The sequence below is a fragment of the Rhagoletis pomonella genome, unplaced genomic scaffold (genome assembly GCF_013731165.1).
Source record: "Rhagoletis pomonella isolate Grant_MI unplaced genomic scaffold, Rhpom_1.0 Rhpom_scaffold_00011, whole genome shotgun sequence".
Taxonomy (NCBI): domain Eukaryota; kingdom Metazoa; phylum Arthropoda; class Insecta; order Diptera; family Tephritidae; genus Rhagoletis; species Rhagoletis pomonella.
In genome coordinates, this window is record NW_023458565.1 from 984,428 (window position 1) to 1,006,447 (window position 22,020).

Consider the following 22,020-nt stretch of genomic DNA (forward strand, 5'->3'; position numbering starts at 1 on the left):
ATTCCATTTACGATGGGCTCGCTTCATTACATCGAGTTGTCTAAATGCCCCATTCGGTTTGATGCTGTTAGCCAACTGACTAATGTGTTTTTTGATGACTCCAATAGACAGGTATTGAATGTTGGAAAATGACGGATCCGAGATAATTATTCCTGTTTTTTTGCAGATTTTTGCTGTACGTAGTGGAGGTGCAACTGGAGTAATAGTTAAGGGGCCAACGGAGGAAACTGTGATATCGTTTTGCATGAACGACCGCGGTACAATTCGATCCATCAAATTTTCGCCTGACAATAAAGTACTCGCAGTACAACGAAAAGAAAACGCCGTTGAATTCATTTGCTTCCATGGCGAACAACCTTTGCTTCAGGAAATTATTGTGCATCAAATTAAAGCTGTAGTCTATGGTTTTGTTTGGGTGCATTCGCGCGAAGTTGCGATAATTTCAAACAGCAGTATCGAAATATTCACAGTATTAGCAGAAAAACGACAAGTGCGGACTGTAAAATCATTAAATATCGGTATAAAATGGTTTGCATGGTGCGCTGAATCTAATATTGCTCTAATTTGCTCAACAGATAATAATGCGTTAGTACCAGTTTTGATAAAACAGAAATCTATTACTAAACTACCAAAACTGGAGAGTAAGTATTATTTTTATAATATGCTATTCTTCTACATAGAAAAGATTAACTTTACATACAGTGAGCGATACAAACCGTGAAGTTCAGGAGAGCAAAGTGACTCTGGGGCAAGTATATGGCACTATGGCAATTTTTCTGCTCCAAGTAAGCACCGCGGGTATGATGGAAGTAGAAGTGTACCTCCTTAATGGACCAGGTTTGGCCCCACGTAAATGTCATGTGCTTAGGTTGGGGCATGTCGGACGTTTCGCAATTAATACTGTCGATAACTTAATAGTAGTACATCATCAGTCATCTGCGACATCACTTCTGTTTGATATTTCTATGCCTGGTGAATTAGTGAACGGCGTTACCTATCATATACCTATTACCCCAGGGCGTTCCATTCGGCCTTTTGCACTGAAACTGCCAAGTCTATCACCAGACGGACAAATAATGCAATGCGAATTGTGTACGTTTCTTAAGGTCATATTGATGGTAGCTTTAATAATTTTTTCATGATTTAGATTCGGTCAATTGGGTGCTTTTTCAGCCGAATATAGTAATTGATGCTATGCTGGGTTGCATGTGGTATTTGAACCTAAATGTTGAATCACTTTGTACGCTTATATCAGATCGTATCCGGCTCACAGAGTTTCTACTGCAGCGCGCCAGTGGCAAACAAGTACTGTTGAAAATGCTATGTCAAATGGTTGATGAACAGTACAAAGGTACATTATTGACCGTGTTAGAAACTATTTTCGATAAGATCAATAGGGTTTATGCGTAAGTAGTTAAACGTAGTAATAAGTAGTTCTCTCTTATCTGATCAAATATGTTTTATCAGTTCATGGGTACAACTGGAGCTACAAACACAAACTGCTCAGCCGTCAAATGTTAAAACTACTCCCAAACTGCCGCCTGCGCCAAAAGTTCTCATTGAACAGCAAGATATGTACACGCACGTCTTCCAATCTATTTGCGAGCGTGAAAACACTGAAACTATATTGATCCTTTATTTACACTCGCTCAACAAACATAACATTGCTGCTCAAGAGGATCTGAGTAAAATGATCATAAGCGAACTTATACGAAATCGTAGCTTTGACACACTCAGACATTTGGTTAGCTACTCCCTTTTATTAGAGTCAAAACCAATTGCATGTTTTCTGCTTTCGCACTCCAATGTCGATGCTGCTATTTCACAAATCGCCCTTGATATGCTAAGCAAAATCGGCGCACATGATGTAAGTACAAAATATGTTAATAATAGTTATATGATTCACAATACAATCATTAATTCATCATGTTTTAGATTATTATCGAGGTGCTGTTAGGCCAGGACAAAGTAGTGGATGCTTTACGTTTGGCACGCAACTCAAAAATCAATGAAACGATTTCCGCTCGCAAATTCCTTGAAGCTGCTCAAAAGGCGAATGACGATCTAATATTCCACAGCGTTTTTAAATTCTTCCAGTTGAGAAACCTCCGCCAACGTGGTAGTATGGACTTTTTAAAAAGTAAGATTCATTAAACAAACTTTAACAAAAATGTTTTAATGTTTTTTTTTTTTGTTCAAGCAGCGGAGCAATGCGGCGAATTCGTACAATACTACAGTAATTTATATCCCAAGGAGCTAATATCTTAATGGTAAAAACTACCATATTCCGAACACATGTTCTTATTTTTTCTAAATAATTTTACATAGCTACATTTTGTTTATATTTTGATTTATTAATTCAAAGATAAATTACAGAATGGTGTTTATTTTGTTTACTAACGTATTCAGACTCAGTTAGTCTAGACCTATGGGTCGATTATTGATGGCAACGCAACCGCAGTTTAGTTGCAGATGGGCAATGCCACTGAAACGAAAATGTATATTATGAATAGCAGCTATAGTAAAGTTCTATAAAGTTGAAGGTAATAAAATTTTGAAGAACCGGCAAATAAGACTTCACAGTGTAAATAAGCTGAAGAAACAGTTAAAAAAAGAAACAAATTATCTCAATCAAAATTTCTGCGGCAACCACAAAAATGCGTTTGCAAAATATAGCAACTCATTTGCCAGCTTTCAGTAGCCAGTTGCCATCTGTAATACCATTTCAGCCACTGGCCACCAAACTAAAGTTCGGTTGCAATCCGCAATCGACCCATTAATTTACATACGTAACGTAACCTAATATATTCGCCAATGCAATATATTTTTGTTCAGGAATTTTTTGATGTGGCTTAAGGCGCCACTTTGCCATCTGCTGAAAAGGAAAAAAAAAAAAAAAAAACAAATTATTTTCGCTTCTAGCTAAGTTCACGTGTTGAGTAATTATTGACGTTTTCTGACGTAGGTTAAGTCTAGGCTAACTAGACTATTAGAATAACAATTTTCGCAAAATAATTTGGTACTTCATACCGTGATAGATATTTCAAATGCATACATGTCTATCATCATCATCAATGCAAAAGGCTCTAATTACCCAAGAATGTATTCTATCATACCGGTACCGTGATGGGCGCAACCTCTATTTCTCTCAATCGTGCTAATTACCAAATTTGAAGATTTACAGGTGATTAAAAAAAATTTAAATTTGCATGGGAAATGCGTATAAAGCGGTTTAAAAATGATTAAACTTTGGTAAAGAGGTGTATATGAGGACAAACTAATCAAAAAACACTCTTTCCAAATGTCAAACAGCATATTTTGTATTGATAATGACGATATGTAATTTACATTCATTAAAGTTTAATGCGTAACATAATTTCAGTTTTGAGTGTCACTTGATCACGACATGGTGGAAATATATGTATGTATGTATACTAGTAAGTAAATAAAGAATACTGTAGGCTTAAGTAAAATGAAAATGAAATATCCTGAAGTCATTATTTTTACGTTTAAAGTTCACGATTAAGGAAACTTTATAATATAGTCACTGAGCCATCTCTTGATTGTTATTTAAGGGAAGAATTCAAATAAACGAAAATTGTAAGTCTACAATTTGCGTATTTACGATAATAATATGGCTCAACTTAGGGAGTGCATTAATGCAAAAATTATGAATATTCTGCAAAATTTTACCAAAATATCAAACTTTTTAATCAGCATCTTTAGAAAAAATTTTGGTATGCTTTCTAGCCAATTAAATTTTAGTAAAATAAAGTGCAAATATGAAACACCTAGGACTTTCCGCTTACAATTTTATTGGTTGACGGGCTTGGTTGATCGGCTGCAAAACTGCATATTAAAATTGTTTCCAAGAATGCTGATTAAAAAGTTTAAAATTTTGCAGAATTTTCATAATATATTGGTGTTTGTTAAGTAATCACTTGCAAACCAAAGTTTCCGACATCTTAACGAAATCTTTAGGCGTATCTCATTTCTTAGCGAATTTTTTACGAATCTTCAAAGAAAATTATATGAAGTGGTTGACACGAACTCGTAAGGAAATTTCTGTACGGAAAATAAAAGAAATTCTGCTAGAAAATCTTCACATAGCTTTACCGATTTTCTTCCGCAAAGAAGAATAAGGATCCAAATGTGGAGTTTATTTTATTATAGAAAAATCGGCTAAAAATCGGATCAGATAGTTACGTATTCTTTAAAATTTATCTACAATTCAGAATACTTTGAAAAAATGGTTGGCAGGGCAGCTAAATTTTCATAAAAAATAATAAGCATTACATAAACTACAGAAAAATATCAAAAAATTCTTTAAATGTCGCGTCCCAGTTTTTATTTGGTTCACTACATGTATGTATGTATATTTGAAATTCCTAAGACAATCAAAATGCTTAAATAGCTTAATTTCATAGAATCATAACTAGGCGTACATACCTAATGATGTGCACGTATTGTTATGTTACTAGATCGACCTGCTTAAACAGCCACTTCAGTAATTTTCCCTAAGTTATTTTAGATATTTACACCCATCTGGTTATCAGGCTCTAGTTATATGTTTTTTCAGTTTAAAACAATCAAATACACTGGATTATAATTTTTATCTAGGTGAAATAATTTCCAGAATGGCGTGAATTCGCACCGATTATTCGGTTAATAATTTCATTAAGTTCCAGAATATACATATGTATCTCGTCGACAACAATGCAAAAATCCGCCTCATTAGATTAAGTAAAATTTTACAGCAGATGAAAATAAACTTTAATTGACTTTGGACTGCCTTCAGGAATATTTAATAGATTTCACCAAATTAGGATATACCTTTGGGTTTTGGTGTTTGGTTGTATTTGATGAGGTAGAATTTTGTGAACCAATAAAAAATATTTTTTTTTATTATAGTTCATGCTTTACAAAAAATATATAAATCAAAGTTGCAATTTAACGGCCCATTTTAGTTAAGTATTATAATGCGTAAATTTGAAATGACCAAAAAATTTCGGTGATATGCTTTTTATATAGGAGAAAATGTGCAACATCGTGAGAAAAAAAAAACATTGTCAAAAATCAACCAGAATTGAAGTACTTCAAACTTACAGTTTATAATAAAATTAAATGGGCTATATAACTGCATACTCGAGCAAATTTTATTAAAAAGTTTGAGGTTTTTAGGATTTTTTTTTTAATATTATACAGTTTGAGATTTTGATTTATATGGATAGTGTTCTAGTATGAAATATGTTAAAAAATATGATTTTTTCATTAATTTACAAAATTTTACCTGATTTAAAGAAAAAAAAAATTTTGGTGATAAGTTATGCGTTACCGCCAGGGTATGTATGTAAAAAAATAATTTTCAAAATGGGGCGTTTGCATTGACAACGGCAATATGTACATGGCGCTATCAATGCAAATGGCTCTTGAAATTTTAAAACGAAATCTTTTAAAGTGCTACAGGGCTGTTCTAAAGAAAATGTTAGTTTTCCAATAATTTTCGAATTGTTAACCAAGCCTAATGTTTGTTTATTGGGTTATATCTAAAAATAGTATTGAAATGTCCTTTCTAAAATAATTTTACCTCTCAGAAAGTAGTTACAACTTTAGAGCAAATGTTTCAGTGACTTTATACGACCAAATAAATTTTAAGCAATACGGTTTGCTTCACCTTACTCATATTTGCAATCGATTTGATGCTAAATATGAGAAAAGAACGTACTTTTTAAGGCAGATTCATCGTTATTAGTTAAAGTTGAGTTAACATCTCAGAAGCGTTCAAAACTTGTCTCAGTTGCTCTACCAGAGAGAGAAACGCAACAATAACTACATGGAAGAAAAGTTCTGAACTAAAACAATGAATCTGCCTTAATCCCGCTTCTGCATGCCATGCTCTTGACTTCCCTTTATATACACACATACATACAAATGGATATACACATGTATGTATGAAGATCTGTGGACATTTGACAAAACAACTTATCATTTTCTCTGTAAAGCGGTAATTCATTGAATTTGAATGATATTTTTAATTTTTAATCATTAATAGGAGTGGTTCAAGATGCTATCTTAATGAAAGTTAAATAGGTTTTTTATTATTTTACACTAAATTCCAACCTACTACAGAATGCACAGAAGTTGTTTTGTCAAAAGTCTACAGACGTGTGGTAAATTTCACCATGGTATTAAATTAGTTGTTTGTAAATTTTCGCGGTGGTGCCTTCAATCTTAACACACCCGTTTGAAGAATGTCGTGCTGCTGCTGATGAAAATTATGACTTCCCTCGCTGAATTGATAAATCGTATGGCTGGGCTCTGATAGCTTAATTAAATCACTGTAGAAAGTGCTTTCTATCACAGAAAGGCATTGAGGACACGAAGCGCTCATTATGGATACGTCGTTTTCAGCGTGCGTAGATCCGGAAATTTCATCATGTTCCCGCGCTTCTAATGTTTCGCTGTATGCCGCTGCACATTTGTCATGCATAGCATGCCCACAGCTACCTAGGACCAGAATGTCAGTCTGATTGTACAAACGTTGTTGACAAATGACACAACGCATTATTGACACCAAAAGTCCCCGCTTGACTTCTTTCCGTTTACATGCAAATGTATTGGCTAGTTCCTCACCTCTTATTTGAAGTGTCTTTTCCATTGCATCCGTTTCCAGCCGAGATTGTGAGAGCATACTCATTAGCAAATCTTTAATGTCACCGAAATTTCCTGATACATTTCGAGTGTTCATAACTAGCTGTACAAGCTTCGGTAAATCGACATGCTGTGATGCTAGGTGCAACATATTCTTAGTACTAGATTTGAGATCATCACGCGGCAGAATTTGCTGCAGTAATGTAAACCAAAATTTTTCACATTCCTTGTTTGGCAGTAATTCATTAGCTCGCACACACAGACTGCTTATTCCTTGCGCAAATACAGCTGCTTCCTCAGCATGCAATGTAGATAATAATTCTATGGATATCTCGAATGCAGATTTATAATTTCCTTGTTTTTCATACAGGTAAACAGCTGCTCTGCTGAGTTTATGCGATAATACTAGTTTTAGCGCCTCTCCCAGGCGGTATTGGTCAGCATTCCGTACAAAATCATCCACCTCATGTGGTTTATTCTTACATAAAAGTGCCAAAAGTTGCTCACTTTGTTCTGTCGTTAAATCAACTCGTCGTCTATGTAAATGTTCCAAAAATGTTAATAACGACTGTTCATCTTTCTTAGCCACCTCAACAAGTTTATTTATTTGTCCACTATAATAAAAGTCTACGATTCGCGCTGTTTCCTTGGCGTTGATTTCCAGCATGCGCAGCAAATAATTTTCAATTTGGTGGTATATTTTACGCTCAGGATGACGAACGTGTCGCTCCATATAGCTGAACATGGTATCGTGACGCAGGCTATTGTTAAAATAACACTCGACAATGCCATCGTAACGTTGTAATTTTTCTAATAGATATTCCTGAACATAGTAACAATGCGCTCGTTTGGCCAACTGCAGCTGTTCCTCATCGTTACTTATTGAATCTAGACAATTGTTAATTAGCAGTTCATGCCATGCGCTCTCTCGTTCTGAATGTTGGCGAGCAGTTTCATTTGCTATTTCCTCCTTCGATAAATGGTTGAGTACTTTTTCCAGCAGCTGAGAGTCAGGTGTTAGACATTGCTGTGATATTTGCTGAGCAATAAAATTCAAAAGGCAGCCAATCTCGGCCCACTAGTAGTGCAAAACAGTAAAGAGTATTAGTACTGGTTAAATATGCAATATATTATAATAAGTTACATACATACTATGTTTATGAAAATAAAATGTTTAAAAACTAACATTTAACGCTTGTTTTGTTTTGTAGAAGGTCAGACATCTATGAATCTATGTATGTTATACTTAAAGTGAGCCACAAAATCTACAACTATATGCAAGGAGTCATTTTCGTTTCCATACAATATAACAATACGTAAAGTTATACTGTCTAGCCTAGAATTCAAAACGAAACTTCCTAATTTGCAAAGACCTGTTAAAAATAGAGGTTTAATAAGCTTATTATATAGTTTCTTATTGTACGCTCAACTATCTTCTTTGCCTGGATCTTTCTTCTCTCCTAATCTATTCCCTTTGTAGTCCTGTTGCAAATTAGAGCATGTACTATTTATCTGCGTTTCCTTCTATGCCTTTACCGCGAATGTATTTAGTATTCTTACCCCTCGAGAACAAATGATGACTTATTTTTATAAGAGAGAAGAGCACTGGTAGTCGGTTGGTGTTATCACTGAAATGTTTTTTGGGTGTTTAATCATAAGACCCGGGAGCCTTGATCTGGGCCCAAAGATGCCAGTTCTAATGCTTTCCCGCATACAATACATACATACTAATGCTTTCATACATAGACTTTTTTTCATCATTCTAACTAAATTGCTAGTAAATTAAATACAAAAAAAAGGTAATTGGTTTTTTATGGCTTTATGAAGTCTTGCAGCCACAGGAGTATATGTTATGTTCTCGCAGAAGATTCTCTTATTCGTCTTCCCTTTATCGTTACTGTATGTTTTTATATTAGGTGTACAGTCCTTATAGCAACCAGTTGCACTACAAAACGGTGCTTTTCTGAGCAGGTAATGAGTTTATAAGTGGCAGTCGTCGGCCAGATATAAATCTAGGTGTTTCCGGTTATGTAGAGACGGCTGCCATGAGGCAGATTCTTGGGTTCTTATACATTCATTTCTCTTGGCCCAATGTACATGTTTTATTTAGAAAATAAACAAATTATTAAAATCATACATATTAAATATAACTTACGGTTGTGTTTTCGGGAGTCATTATCTCAAGCAGTATATTAATGATGCGCTTGCGGTGGGAAAATCCAAGCTCTCCGCTAAATTCTTTTTCTTGAAAAGCTAAAGAAATCACATTCAATGTTTCGCGTGTATCAAATTTGAGGAGAGTCCGCAAATATGGATATGGAAGTTCGTTCGGAACGCTAGTGTTCGAATGTAGGGAAGTTAAGCAACGAAGGACTTCGTGCTTCACATTTTGAACCAGATCGGCTGGAATTTCACCGCACGGGTAGCCCCGACCTGCCAAGCAACTGGATATATAGACGAGTAGTGTATTGCCTAGATCGGAAGGCTCCTGTGCTATAATTGGTATTAGCTCAGTAAGTGGGCTTGAATAATCACCAAGCGCATGTGCATTAAGGTAGATTTGTGCGCGATAAAGCTTGTGTCGTTTTGCTGCCTTTAACACCTGATTTAAATCAAGACAGGCCCAATCCAGTTTAAGTATTATTTCCTCTAATTTTGAAGGTGATATTTCCAACCAGTGGTCTACCAAAGCCTGAGATATTGTTGGGTTTACACGATGTATATTGTCATTTTCTATGTGTTCGGTGATATGTTTTAGATATAGGCTTTTATTTTGTAATCGATCCCACAACTGTGTCCAAAGCAAATCCAGTTCTCCGATCGTTATCAGACACTTAACTATGGGTCCCAGACAGTAATCTGGTGCACGTGCTGAAGCAGCCAAATACTCTTTAAAAAGCATTATGATTCGTTCTTTAGCCTGGGCTTTTCGTTTAGGTCGTTCTGCAGTTGCGCGATAACCATCCAGTGCAAGATCACAAGCTTCTTGCCACCTTTGATTTTTTACCTATAAAATGTATATAAAGAATATGTAATGTTGAAGTTTTCATAAACGGACAACTGTTTGTACCAGGTAGCTGATGCGCTCAGTCCATGTTCGTACTGCGATCATGTGTAAGGATCGTGCGCCCAAAATATACAGCTGAGTACCTCGCGACATTAAGGAATTGTAGCATGCATGCGTACCTGCTAAAGCCAACGCAGGTGATACATTACCGCCAGTGGCAAGTCCCTTGAACTGAGCCGATCCGTATACCAATCCAGCATTGGCCATGTCGATACATTCAAGCTCTTTACTGGAGCGCACATCTATTAGATGTAATATTTCTGAGATATCCATGCATGCAACACACTTTGGTCCTAGCCAATGGACAGATAATAAATTTGTTTGCATTTGCACATGACGAAGATAAAGCAAAGTGATACGACCATTTGCCATAAAAAGTTGATGGAAAAATAGCTGGTTGCCACGACCAACTACAATAACTGGATCAACAGAGCGCGTGGTATCCGCTGCTTGTATTAAAACCATTTGCCAAGCCAGCAGCGGTAAACAATCAGCTGGTCCTTGTAGAGCATGGTACTTTATTACCTTTAACCGCGGACGTATGGTTACAATGAAATATTTTGATAATGTAGCTAAAGCAACAATGCAGTACTGATCTAGTTCGTGGGAGCTGTCAATCATTAATGGCTCCAAGGTGCAAACCTCTCCACGTGCGCCACTAAAAAGGCAGCGTGATGAACAACCACGTATGCCCAATTTACGGGTGAAGCTCAATGACCACACTGAGCCCCCAGAGTCAGAACAAAGAGCGAGAGCTGGTCTGGAGGTCCACTTTATATGCAGAACTCCTGTGTTTGGAGTGATCACATCAAACAAGTTGCGCAACACATCTCCGGATTGTGTATCAATCATAATGACTAGTCCGCGAGCAAAACCAGCTAAAAGTCGTGAGCAATCGGGATTATATGCTAACGCAGATACCGCGCCTTGTCCGTGTTTGTCCTGATGGGCCCAGCGTAAAGTCTGAGTAATATCAAAGTTGAGAATGTGACCGTGTGATGTACCAATGGCAATTAACGTAGAAACAGCGCAGGCTGTGGCAAGTCCAGCATTTACCCGATCCTGAAACACATACCGATATTTATAATTATAAAGCATAAATTGAAAAGTCGCAAATAAACGAACCGCTGCTGAAGCTATTTGGGTCGAGACACCCTGCAACATGGCATAACGCATTATAGAACCTCCACCTCCCGCACCACCATTGCGAACTCCACCCTCCTCTGCTATTGAGGGCGTTGGCGTTGGAGCCGGTACTGGTACGCCCAATTCCGAGCCGATATCAGAGTCTGCTTCAAATTCACTTAAAGCTGACTCCAACGTAGGCAAGGTATTAGTAGGTGGAATTGAATATTCCACATCATCTAACTGTTATTTTTTAAACGAGTTTTAGTCTATATGTGTAAAAGTTAAAAACAATTTACATACATCTTCCACATCAAGCAAAGATTCTGCCAGTAAACTATCGCTGGATCCATGATCTGACTCCAAGAGCGACTGTAGAGACGGCGCTTTTAGCTCGTTCATAGTTCACACCTTTTTGAAAAGTTTCAAGATGTTTTTTATTAATTTTACAATTGCTTACGAACGGGGCTTTACTTTCGTTTCGTTATCAATTAAATTTGCACCCCCACACTCCCATATGCCGTCTATCAATTGACACGAATTCCGTTTAATACAATACTCAGTTTGTTGTGACACATTCGTTTTGACAATACAACAGCTGTTTCAAAAATCCTTTGCAGGTTGCCAACTCCCGTTAACTACTTAAAATGGAGAAGTTTTGTGAATCGTTAACCTGAGGTTTAGATGTTATAAAAATTGCTTTCAGTTATTTAGTTTAGTTGTTTTCTTGAAGATAATGATAATGAAATTGCTGTTCAAATCAGATGCAGCCCACGGCTGAGATTTCCGTCACGGAACCAATAGCTATATCATTCAAAGTATTCGTAACCGCCAAAATAATATTCTTTAAGTAATTTGTTGTTAATATATCCCTCCTACTATCACCACATTTTAATTTAAAAAGCCACTTTAACTTATATTTATAGTAATATGCCATCCTTAAAATGTTCGCATGCGTTTGTAATAATTTAATATAAATTAATTAATTAATAATTGAAGTAAAACACTTTTATAAATGTGTTAAAAAATTTGTTCTTATTTCACAAGCAAAAAGAAATAACAGTACGAGTAAATGTGTACTATCATACGTTTTAAAAGAAAATACACCACAAATAAGGGCACATAATCACGCTATACACTTTTACTACTTGTATGTATGTTGAATGAATTTAATAAAACTCCTCTATTATTAAATATTTTTTTTTTTATAAAAATCGATGCTCCGATAAACAATGCGGCGCTTTTTTTTATAAAAATCAATACTTCGATAAATAATGAAAATTTGTAATAAAAAATCGAATGAATCTACACGGTGGAGATCGGGCGTTTAAACTGAGTTTAAACCACGGCCGTGCACTGAAAAACTGGCCCTTAGAATAACTCCTTGACTATTTAACAAATTTAAAATGGCTGGAGAATTAATTCCAGATCTTTGTTGGCACGGCAACTCCGGATATGGTGTTGGCGCAATTGCCCCGTGCAGCGCAGTGTTACCAATAAATCTTTGTTTGCCGTCGGGTATATCAAGCCTTTACTGTAAAATTTGTCAACCTGCGCAGTGTCAATTCAGTTAAAATTGTTATCAGTTCAGAAAGAAAATAAATATTTCACTGATGTCACTTCAAAAACAGCTGAAGTCGAAGAAATATACAATCCTGCTGCTCTTTTGCTTTATCGGATTTTTGCCATTTATACGGTTTATAAATATTCGTTCTGCGAATATGGGTCACTGCATTTTTTGTGAGATTTCAGCCGGGAAACAACCAAACACTGTGATTGAATTGGAGAATGACGAATTTGTTGTATTCAAAGACATCAAACCGTCTTCAAAATATCATTTCTTAGCTGTTCCTAAACGCCACATTGAGAGTCTAAAAACTTTAGCGAAAGAGGATGAGGGGTTGTGTAAGTACAGGCACCAATTAATGCTAATTATGTACAAATACGATTACATTTGTTTAAACTTATTAAATACTTAAATCAGCATATTCTATTTCAGCTTACATATTCGTCGCCTGGGTAAAAGATTGTCGTATGTTAGTTACGGCAGGTTGTGGGAAATCGCGATTGAAGTTTGGAATGCAATTTCTCAAAAACGCGAAGATAGATTTTCTCCAAAGTCTCTGAAAATGTTACTATGTAGTTCACAAAATTCTCAAATTATTTAATTTTTAATGTTTATTGTTAATTAGTTTTGCGTTTATGAAGGATTTTCTTTAGTAAAATTTTGTTGTAAGCGCCATTTGTCCATAATTTGGCAGCCACTTTGTATGAAATATGACAAAATGTGCACAAAATTTCCACCAAATTAACGACACTTTTTACTCAATATCTGGGAAACTAAAGGAGATATCCAAAAATGGAGAACGCCATTTTTAAGATATTGATTAGTTTAATATGGCTGCATCACTAACTAAATTTTTACTAAATTATCGAAAAAATTGTAGTCAATTTCTCGGAAATTAAAGGAGATATCTAAAAGCTGATGACACCATTCGAAAGACCTTACTTCAAAATATATACATAACTGCATCTAGAACTAAAAATCGTCGAAATGGCGCTTACGACAATTTTTTACTCAGGCGACGATATGTAGTTCTTTAAAATTGTAGCATTGAATAAATAATGGAATGTTTAATCTATGTAGGCGAAAATTTGGTAGGACATGTACTAAATGTTAAACGCGATTTAGTTAGTTGAAAGCATGACCGATAATTGGAAACTAGTCACTCGCTTAATTGACAGCGCCAGAAAGCATTAGTACAATAAGACCTTAGATATTTTACAGTACAAAACAAAAAAATGAAAGTTAGGGCGCTTGGGCCAGGAGTGAAACCTACATATTTTCGTTACATATACAAAATATATATGAAATTTACCTTGGTCTTCATATTTATTTTTATCTTTTATATCTTTGCTTTTATTTCGCCGTCCATATTCACGTAGATGATGTGAGGTGCGATAACGTGATAAAATGTTATGTGATGTGATGTCTGGTAATGCGATGCAATGTGATGTGATTTTATGTGATGTTACAGTGGCCACACACGACGAACATGTGTGAGAGCATGCTCGCCAACATGCTCGCTGTCGTTTGCCACAGACGGTGAGCCGCTCATAGTTGCGTTCCAGATGCTTCACGATTTGCAGGTTTTTGCAGGAAGTCGTTCTAGGTGACCACCTTCCATAAGGTTTATTAATGCAGAAAACAGTTGTTCCTGCAAATCGTGAATATCGTGAAGCATCTGGAACGCAACTCATGTGAAATTTTCGTGGTAGCGTAAAGACGGATAACAAAGACGCGGATGATGCAATTGCAATGCTTTTGACTTAGCTTTTTTTATGTATTTGCTACTTGAATTAATTTATATCAGAGGTGGGCAGCTTCGGCAGAGCATTTTCGTAGTATGCGTGCAATTGATGTCACTGTGTGCGTACGAACAAGTCGTGCGGTGGAATGAAGCCTTCGCTGTCTTCCCATCCAGAGCACGTGTGTATATGCGACTACGCCTCGCAGTCGCTCGCCGGGCAGACGCTACCCAGCTGTGATTTATATTATTCTTTTATGTATGTACATAAAAGCATACCCAAAAAATTAAATAAAATTCTGGTTAAAAAGCTCGAAATTTAGATAAAAATTTGTGCAATTTTTCTAAATGCAGTATAAAGTTGGAAAGTGTGATTTGTATGGTTTTTGTTAAAGCATGAACCAAATTTTTATCAAACAAAAATTTTGCTTGAAAAACATTGTTAATATTAAAAACGAAACACCATTCACCCACTGTAAGTATGCATGTACATTAGACTGCATCACCAAAAAAAGTTGCTGTTTTTTCGCCGGGATTACAAAATTTATTATATTTTAAGACGTCCACCAAAATATTTCGGAAAAATATTAAGATTTTAGTGAGCTGGACCGATTTGAAAACACCTCCAAAAATGGAGATTTTTATGAACAAAAATAGTTTCTTAAAGAACTTTTTGAAAAAAGTCCCCTCAGATGACAAAATAGATTAAGCTTAAAAAATCTGCATAAAAATATTTAAAAATCTTTTCAACGGAATCGTAAGAACGACATTTTTGATGGTGTTTTTGTACTTTTTTCAAAGATTGATTTACGAAAAACTTGAATAACTGGGCCAAAACTATTCTGATTTAGACTTATGGGATCTCAGTGGAAAGGTATTTTCACACTGTTTTTTTTCTGTCCCAAAAAAGTCATTCGTATCCAAATTTTTTATTTTTCAAATACCAACACATTTTAATTCAACTTTGAATAAATGAGTTTAATAGCAAAGAAATAAAAACGATGAGAAAAAACCTTTCCTCTTAAGTATAAATCGGAAGAGTTTAGGTTGTGTTATTAAAGTTTTTCTTATACCAATCTTTGAAAAAAGTTAAAAAACAGCATCAAAAATCTCATTATTACGATTCCGTTGAAATATTTTTTTAATTTTTTTTAAATATTTTTATGCAAATTTTTTAAGGTTAAACAGTTTTGACATTTGAGGGGATTTTAAAAAAAAAAATCTTTAAGAAACTATTTTTATTCATATAAAATTCCATTTTTAGAGGTATTTTCAAATCGGTCCAGCTCACTTAAATCTTAATATTTTTCCGAATTATTAATTTTATTAGCACCGATTTTTTTTTTGTATGGGGAGTGATGCAGTGTAATATACATGCATATAGAAATTTAGCCTCATGTATCAAAAAATCTATTACGCACATGGTTTGGTTGCTTTTATCCGCCGATGTGCACGCTGCGAGCATAAACCAAAAAGGGGCTGTTGTTGTTGTTGTTGTAGCGGCTACTAAGCCCTGTTCGGGGCGGTTCATCCATCAACTTTGTCGTCAATTTCAGCTAGGGGGAGGCCCAGGAAGTGTGCTACTTCCACAGGGGCTGTCCATAGAGACAGGGGCGTTAGCTGAGTGGGGTTCTCAGGGCATGTGAAGAGGTGCCGGGAGTCATGTGGCGACTCTCCACATGCCGGGCATTGGTTCGGCACATCCTCGTTGATTTTGCTCAGGTAGCTGTTGAGCCTGCTGCAATAGCCAGAGCGAAGTTGGGCTATTGTAGAGCGGGTCTCCCGAGGTAGACAAAGTTCTGTCCCGTCCACGTCCGGTGGTTGTGTGCCTAGAACGGCATACACAGGGCGGGAGTCTACATAACTTGAGACTGATTCCCTGTAAATGCCGTTCAGGGCCTGTCGGTAGGTTGACGGGTCCAGAGGTTGTTTGATATACCTCTGGACTTCGTCTGTCAGTTCGTAAAGATGCCTCCTGACGTGCCGTGGCGAGGGCTCTTCCGCGAGCAGTTGCCCGCTGGGATGGCCACGTCTGTGGCTCCCAGCAAGGAACTGCTTGCAGAGCATTATGTTATGCTCCTTTACTGGGAGCATCTGGGCCTCGTCATGAAGGTGGTGTTGAGGCGTCATCAGGAGGCATCCTGTCGCAGTTCGTAATGCCGAGTTTTGGCAGGTCTGTAGCTTCATCCACTGTGTCCTGCTAGTCCCCGGCGACCATACGGGCGCTGCGTAGTTTAGAACCGGCCGGCCAATTGCCTTGTATGTTGCCAACAACGTCTCTTTATCTTTGCCCCAAGTGCTGCCGGCCAGCGACTTGAGGACATTGTTGCGGCTCTGTACTTTGTTGACAATTGCGGTTGTGTGCGCCGAGAAGGAGAGCAGACTGTCGAAGGTAACTCCGAGGATTTTCGGGTTATTCACCGTCGGTATTGTTACGCCATCGACGTGAATATCCAGCGGCAGTCTGACCTCCTTCGTCCAGGTGGTGAAAAGGGTTGCTGAGCATTTCGCAGGGGATAGGGCAGGGCTCCTTGCAGTGAAGAAGCGAGAAAGTTCGGAGAGGTAACCGTTTACTTTCGAGCACAAGTCATCAATTCCATTCCCAGACGCCATGATCGAACAATCGTCAGCATACGAGACTATATTAACACCCTCTGGTGGCTGAGGAAGCTTTGATATGTAATAATTAAACAGTAGCGGGTTGACACCACCCTGTGGTACCTCCTGTTTAATTTCACGTGGCTTGCTAGTTTTGTCTCTGAAAATTACTGACGAGTGTCGACCACTCAGGTAATTCGCCGACCACCGTTTGAGTCCCTGTGGGAGTGAGGAGGCCTCTATATCTTCTAGTAGCGATGAATGGCTGACAGTGTCGAACGCTTTGGACAGGTCCAACGCTACTAGAATAGTTCTCTCGAAGGGGCGGTTTCGGTTTAGGCCACGAGTTATCTGAGTGTTTATTGCGTTAAGTGCTGTTGTTGTGCTATGCACTTTACGGAACCCATGTTGATGCTTCGCTGGGATCAGGTGGTTCGTAAGGTACGGGAGCAGCAGGGTCTCGAGTGTCTTCGCTACCGGGAGAGTTATCGGGCGATAAGACTCTCCTTTTTTGGCTGGTTTCCCCAGTTTGAGCAGTGGGACAACTCTCCCCATTTTCCAGATGTCTGGAATGACGAGAGTGGCCATAGACAGGTTGAGGACCTCCATTAGGTACGCTACTCCCGCAGGAAAATCTCGTATTCAAAATCGCAGAATTTTCGTTATACTGAAGTGCATGTTGTTCCCATATTAAATAAATAAAACGCTCCTGAATTTATTACTTTGGGAGACATCGCTTTCTGCACCCAAATGAGTTATAATGGAGTAAAAGAGCGAAAGATCTCTCTTACTGTTTCGAAAAAACGTTAAAATTGGTAGTGTTTCGTTATTAACTTTGAAAGATCTTTTTAAATGCTCCGAACTGAGTATTAATGGAGTACAAAATCTCATTTATTATTTCAAATCATGTCTCATGGAGCTAAATTTTTTTGTTAGCTTTGGGAGACATCGCATCTTGCTCCTAAGCGAACAATAATGGACACCAAAACTGATAAATTTCGTTTATTGCTACGCGATCATGACAAAGGGAGTACTCTTTAATGCCTCAATTTGGAAGTTCTCTCTTCAGGTTGTGGTGGGGTTCTATGTAGTGGGTAGTAACTAATATACATATCGTCGTTTTAAGTACAAAACCGCGTATCGTCATTCTGCGTTTGCTGTCAAAAATTGAATTTGCTCACCCAAGCTCGTGGCTCAATCCTTATCCATTCGTCCTGAAATATACTAGCCAGAAATGCGATTGCTTTATAAAAACGAGAACCATTTCGAAATATGAGTGTTTCACTATTTAAAAAATAATTTACGCAACCTCACATACGCGGTTTTGCGTTTTATTGATACGCGGTTTTGTACTTTAAACGACGATGTGTATGTATGTTATATTTCACTATACGAAAATACGTAGAAATGGTTTTCTTAAACTTGATTTTATTTAATCCACGTCGAACAGAGGCAGGGATAAAGTTCAGGAAATGAATATTGACAATGAATAGTCTTGCTGAGGTAATTATAAGAAGGTACTATCAAGTCCTTTATTCGAGTGCTCTCTTATTCCCCTTTTTGCGTGATCTCCCTTCAAGTTTTATTGGGGGAAAAGAAAGGCATCTCCTAATATTAAAATTATGCTTAAGTATAACAATAACAATTGCTGTAAATATGCAAATATGTATACATTTAAGATATACATAATTAAATGTCAATGTAACTCTGTACTTAATTTCTTAGTGGATCGCATGGAACAAGGATTAACGTCGTTATTTGAAAAAATGAATATCAGTACGACAGATGCATTGTTCGGATTTCACCTGCCCCCTTTCGTTACCGTAAAACACCTGCATATGCATGGAATAGCGCCTCGTTCGACGATGTCCTTTTTACATAGGATGATGTTCAAGCCAGGATCAGCGTGGTTCAAAACGGTATAAATTAACATTAATCTTCTTTCCAAAAATCAATACAGTATATTTATCATTAGGTTGAAGAAGCACGTTGTTATCTGCAAGAAAAAGCATAAGGGTTGCTGCTGTTTTTGCAACAGCATAATCGATTTCCAGAAATAAAAATGAGTCGTGGGAGCGGGCATAATATATTATCCGGGTTGCTTATATTTAACTGTAACGATAATTACTGTAGCATATATCTTGTCATTGTTTATATCTTATGTACACCTGTGTTCAAGTAATTAGCAATTAATTTCAAAATGATAAAAATAAAAATTTAAAAACATCAACGGTAATTTTTAACGATTTGAGCCTTGCACTTTCTTAGACTACAATTGAATGGGCTACAGAACTGCATACCCGAAAATATTCTAAATACTCTGATTAAAAATTTGGAAATTTGTATGACAAACTTTTGAAGTTTAATTGAGTTTTTTTGCAATTTCTGCAAGTTTTGAAACTTTTATTATTGCGGTTTCTGTTACGGATTGAATTATATTTTAAATGAAAATTATTAAAAATAAACATAATTGACAAACAATATCATTTTGAATTCCGTTGCTAATTAGTTGAACGCATGTGTATGTATATTAGGGTGGTCCTTAAAAAATCAAACAAACGATTTTTCTTCAGTCTCACCCCTCAATCGGTAATACCACGGCCAAGAATATCACATATACATTTTGGTCACGATTGGAGACGGTTAGGGCGTGTCGCACAGGGGTGAAATGCCAGATGCCTTTGTGGACTCAAAAATTAAAAATTTTATATATTTTCTTCATTTAATACCCAAAATCGATGCTACTAAAATCGAGTATATCACGGGGAGAACGAAAAATGATATCATATCACATATACATTTTGGTCCCGGTTGGAGTCGGTTATAGGGTAATCTGAAGTTTGACCCTTCGACTAAAGTAGCATCGACGCAGGGGTTGAGGCTTAGGAAATCTGACCACCCTAATGTACATATACAAAGAAAAAATTATTTTTTTTTTGTTAGTTGTTACTTATAGCATAATTCATAAAAAATTAAATAAATTTAAAAAGCTTAATGAAGTAATATTTTCCTACATACTATGTGTTTTCCATTTTTAAAGCACTTAAAGTCTTCCTGACATGAATTTGGACAAGGCGAAATTGAATTCGCCTTGCACTTGGGTATAAAACAGCATATAAATTCCTCAAAGAGTTTTTGGGGAATGATGCTGGAGTGACAGTCCTTGGCCAGATATTAATCTGGGTCGTTCCGGTTAGGTAGACCAGACTTTCGTGTTTGATAATATGACTACTCGTTACACAATTAACATCAAAATTCTTGACCACATTTGTGGTCACAAGTGGGCGGCGCCACGCCCATTATCTAAAAATTTATTGATTCTAATTTTCTGTTAAGTGGATATTGCAATCATCGATTTTAAGTGAATTAGCTCCAGTAGTTACTGATTTATCGCATATTTCGTGTTTCTGTAAATTACCGTTATATGGCAGGTGGGCGTGGTTATTGCCCGATTTCAAATATTTTCAAGGCTCGTACCGAGTTTGGTAAGGATTGGTGAAACGGCTACTGAGATACAGCATTTCATCATAAGTGGGCGGGGTCACGTCCATTTTCCAAAAATTTCATAATAATAATATTTTGCACCAAAATTTTATTTCACATACTAATTTTAAAAAATTTGCATTTGTTATTTACTGAAATATCGTAGTTTTTGCATTTTTCGAAAATACAATTATGTATATTAGAAGCGGGCGTGGTTAAAGTCCGATTTCGCACATTATCAATACCAACTTATCTTGAATAAAGGACCAACTTTCGACACGGACAGACGGACGGACGGACGGACGGACAGACAGACATGGCTCAATCGATTTCTCTTTTCATTCTGAGCATTTATGTATACATTTGTCCATATCTATCTCGATTCGTTTTGGCTGTTACAAAGAACCGTTATGCGAATAAAGTTAATATACCCTTGTGCACAAGTGCGCTCGGGTATAAAAATAAATCATCACTTTTGGGCATACATTCATATGTACATAGACCTTAATAAGGAGCAGTTAGGTGCAATTCTAATACTTCGTTTATTTTATTATTTTCATACTTATTTAAAACAGCTTCGATATAAATTCTGAATCTGTATTCATTTTGATGGCCCAAAGTGCCGGTTTACGGGTAATTACGTATATTTGTACATATGTATATATGAATGTACGCTTGTTCACGCATTTAATATCATTTCAACCCCTATATGTTGGCAAGTGTCAAATGTTCGGGGGGGATAAGTATAAAAGAACTATTGCATGGTATAGAAGTATGCCAAATGGAGTTAACAGTAATGTTTGCAAGTTTATCAATTATATTAGCGCATTTAAATTTATCATATACGAGCCAGTTCGTTGAGAAAGGTGCCAGTGGTCAGCCACTCCCAAAGGCAGCCACATTTCACTTTCCAGAGTATGCATACAAGGAAACAAGTAAAAATGTGGGTATTAACATAAATATAATATTGATTTCTCCTGTTATTTGTGAAACTTATTATTATTATTGTTAAAATGTAAGGAGATTATATACCACGAATTTGAGACTTCATGTGAGCGAAATACTCTATGCGAAAATCTAGAAGGAGTTGTGAAGAAGTCATGTGTACGTCGTTGCATTTCTTATACCTGCTACCAAGACATCTACGGATTTGATGAGGTAAGTAAATAGGAGCTATTGTGTATTATACGAAAAATTTATTTACAAGCAACACTTTTCAGCTGGAGGAGGGGGAAATCGATGTTCGCCTGAATTCTTTCAAAGGTTGTGTCATTCAACGTACTGGCAAAAATCATCGCCGTTATCCGAGCACTCAGAGATTATTATTTCAACGTTTCGATGTAGGTGAATTTTTTTTCAACATGAAATGGAAGTTTACTAATTACTTTAAAAGTGTGTTCTAGTCGTTATTAAATAATAAAGTACATATATTCTTTGTGAAGCATTCTATTTAAGCATTACGTAATTTTAAATTAAAAAAATGTGGACTATTATTTGCGAAAGAAGTACGGTTGGTCACATTATGCATGGCTGTGATGCTTGATACAATTGGTTGCTACCAAGGCTGTCCGGGTTCAATCGCCAACAGACGGAGCATGAAATTTAAGATTTTTTTTCTTATTCTTAATTATGAAAAAAAAATAATCATTTTTGGGCACTTCCTGGTAAATGGCGATCAAAGGCTTGGAGAAATTCCACGTAATCCGTGCCTAGTCAGGTTGGTGTTTTTGAATGTGTTACTCAGGACTCTTACAAGCTCAATAACAGAAAAAAAATAATTGATTTGTA

At 36.5% G+C, this 22,020-nt stretch overlaps 4 protein-coding genes across 5 annotated transcripts in view; 3 read left to right on the top strand and 1 right to left on the bottom strand.

Annotated features, from left to right (window-relative positions):
- The window catches only part of LOC118747253 (regulator of MON1-CCZ1 complex), a 3,036-nt gene extending 259 nt beyond the window's left edge, over positions 1-2,777 (top strand). Inside the window, exons 2-8 of one of the 2 annotated variants that reach the window (XM_036481242.1) lie at positions 31-111; positions 167-641; positions 703-1,092; positions 1,148-1,406; positions 1,468-1,867; positions 1,936-2,140; positions 2,201-2,777. In XM_036481242.1, coding sequence (XP_036337135.1) covers positions 31-111; positions 167-641; positions 703-1,092; positions 1,148-1,406; positions 1,468-1,867; positions 1,936-2,140; positions 2,201-2,268 — 1,878 coding nt within the window. In that variant the 3' untranslated portion in view covers positions 2,269-2,777. Of the gene's footprint in view, positions 1-12; positions 112-166; positions 642-702; positions 1,093-1,147; positions 1,407-1,467; positions 1,868-1,935; positions 2,141-2,200 lie in introns of those variants that run through there. The other variant, XM_036481243.1, reaches the window with a different exon arrangement.
- Positions 2,778-5,244: 2,467 nt separating this feature from the next.
- On the bottom strand, positions 5,245-11,245 carry LOC118747246 (vacuolar protein sorting-associated protein 8 homolog). The gene is made up of 5 exons (XM_036481231.1): positions 11,147-11,245; positions 10,844-11,086; positions 9,722-10,780; positions 8,807-9,658; positions 5,245-7,729 (listed from the first exon to the last, which is right to left on the bottom strand). The coding sequence occupies exons 1-5, from the start codon at positions 11,243-11,245 to the stop codon at positions 6,194-6,196; spliced, it is 3,789 nt and encodes a 1,262-aa protein (XP_036337124.1). The 3' UTR covers positions 5,245-6,193.
- A 1,130-nt stretch (positions 11,246-12,375) lies between these two features.
- LOC118747271 (histidine triad nucleotide-binding protein 3) lies at positions 12,376-19,190 on the top strand. The gene is made up of 3 exons (XM_036481272.1): positions 12,376-12,748; positions 18,475-18,668; positions 18,725-19,190. The coding sequence occupies exons 1-3, from the start codon at positions 12,457-12,459 to the stop codon at positions 18,761-18,763; spliced, it is 525 nt and encodes a 174-aa protein (XP_036337165.1). The 5' UTR covers positions 12,376-12,456; the 3' UTR covers positions 18,764-19,190.
- A 1,760-nt stretch (positions 19,191-20,950) lies between these two features.
- Positions 20,951-21,686, top strand: LOC118747270. Its single transcript, XM_036481271.1, has 3 exons — positions 20,951-21,175; positions 21,253-21,390; positions 21,453-21,686. Exons 1-3 carry the CDS (start codon positions 21,014-21,016, stop codon positions 21,633-21,635), a joined length of 483 nt encoding a protein of 160 aa, XP_036337164.1. The 5' UTR covers positions 20,951-21,013; the 3' UTR covers positions 21,636-21,686.
- Positions 21,687-22,020: the final 334 nt, after the last annotated feature.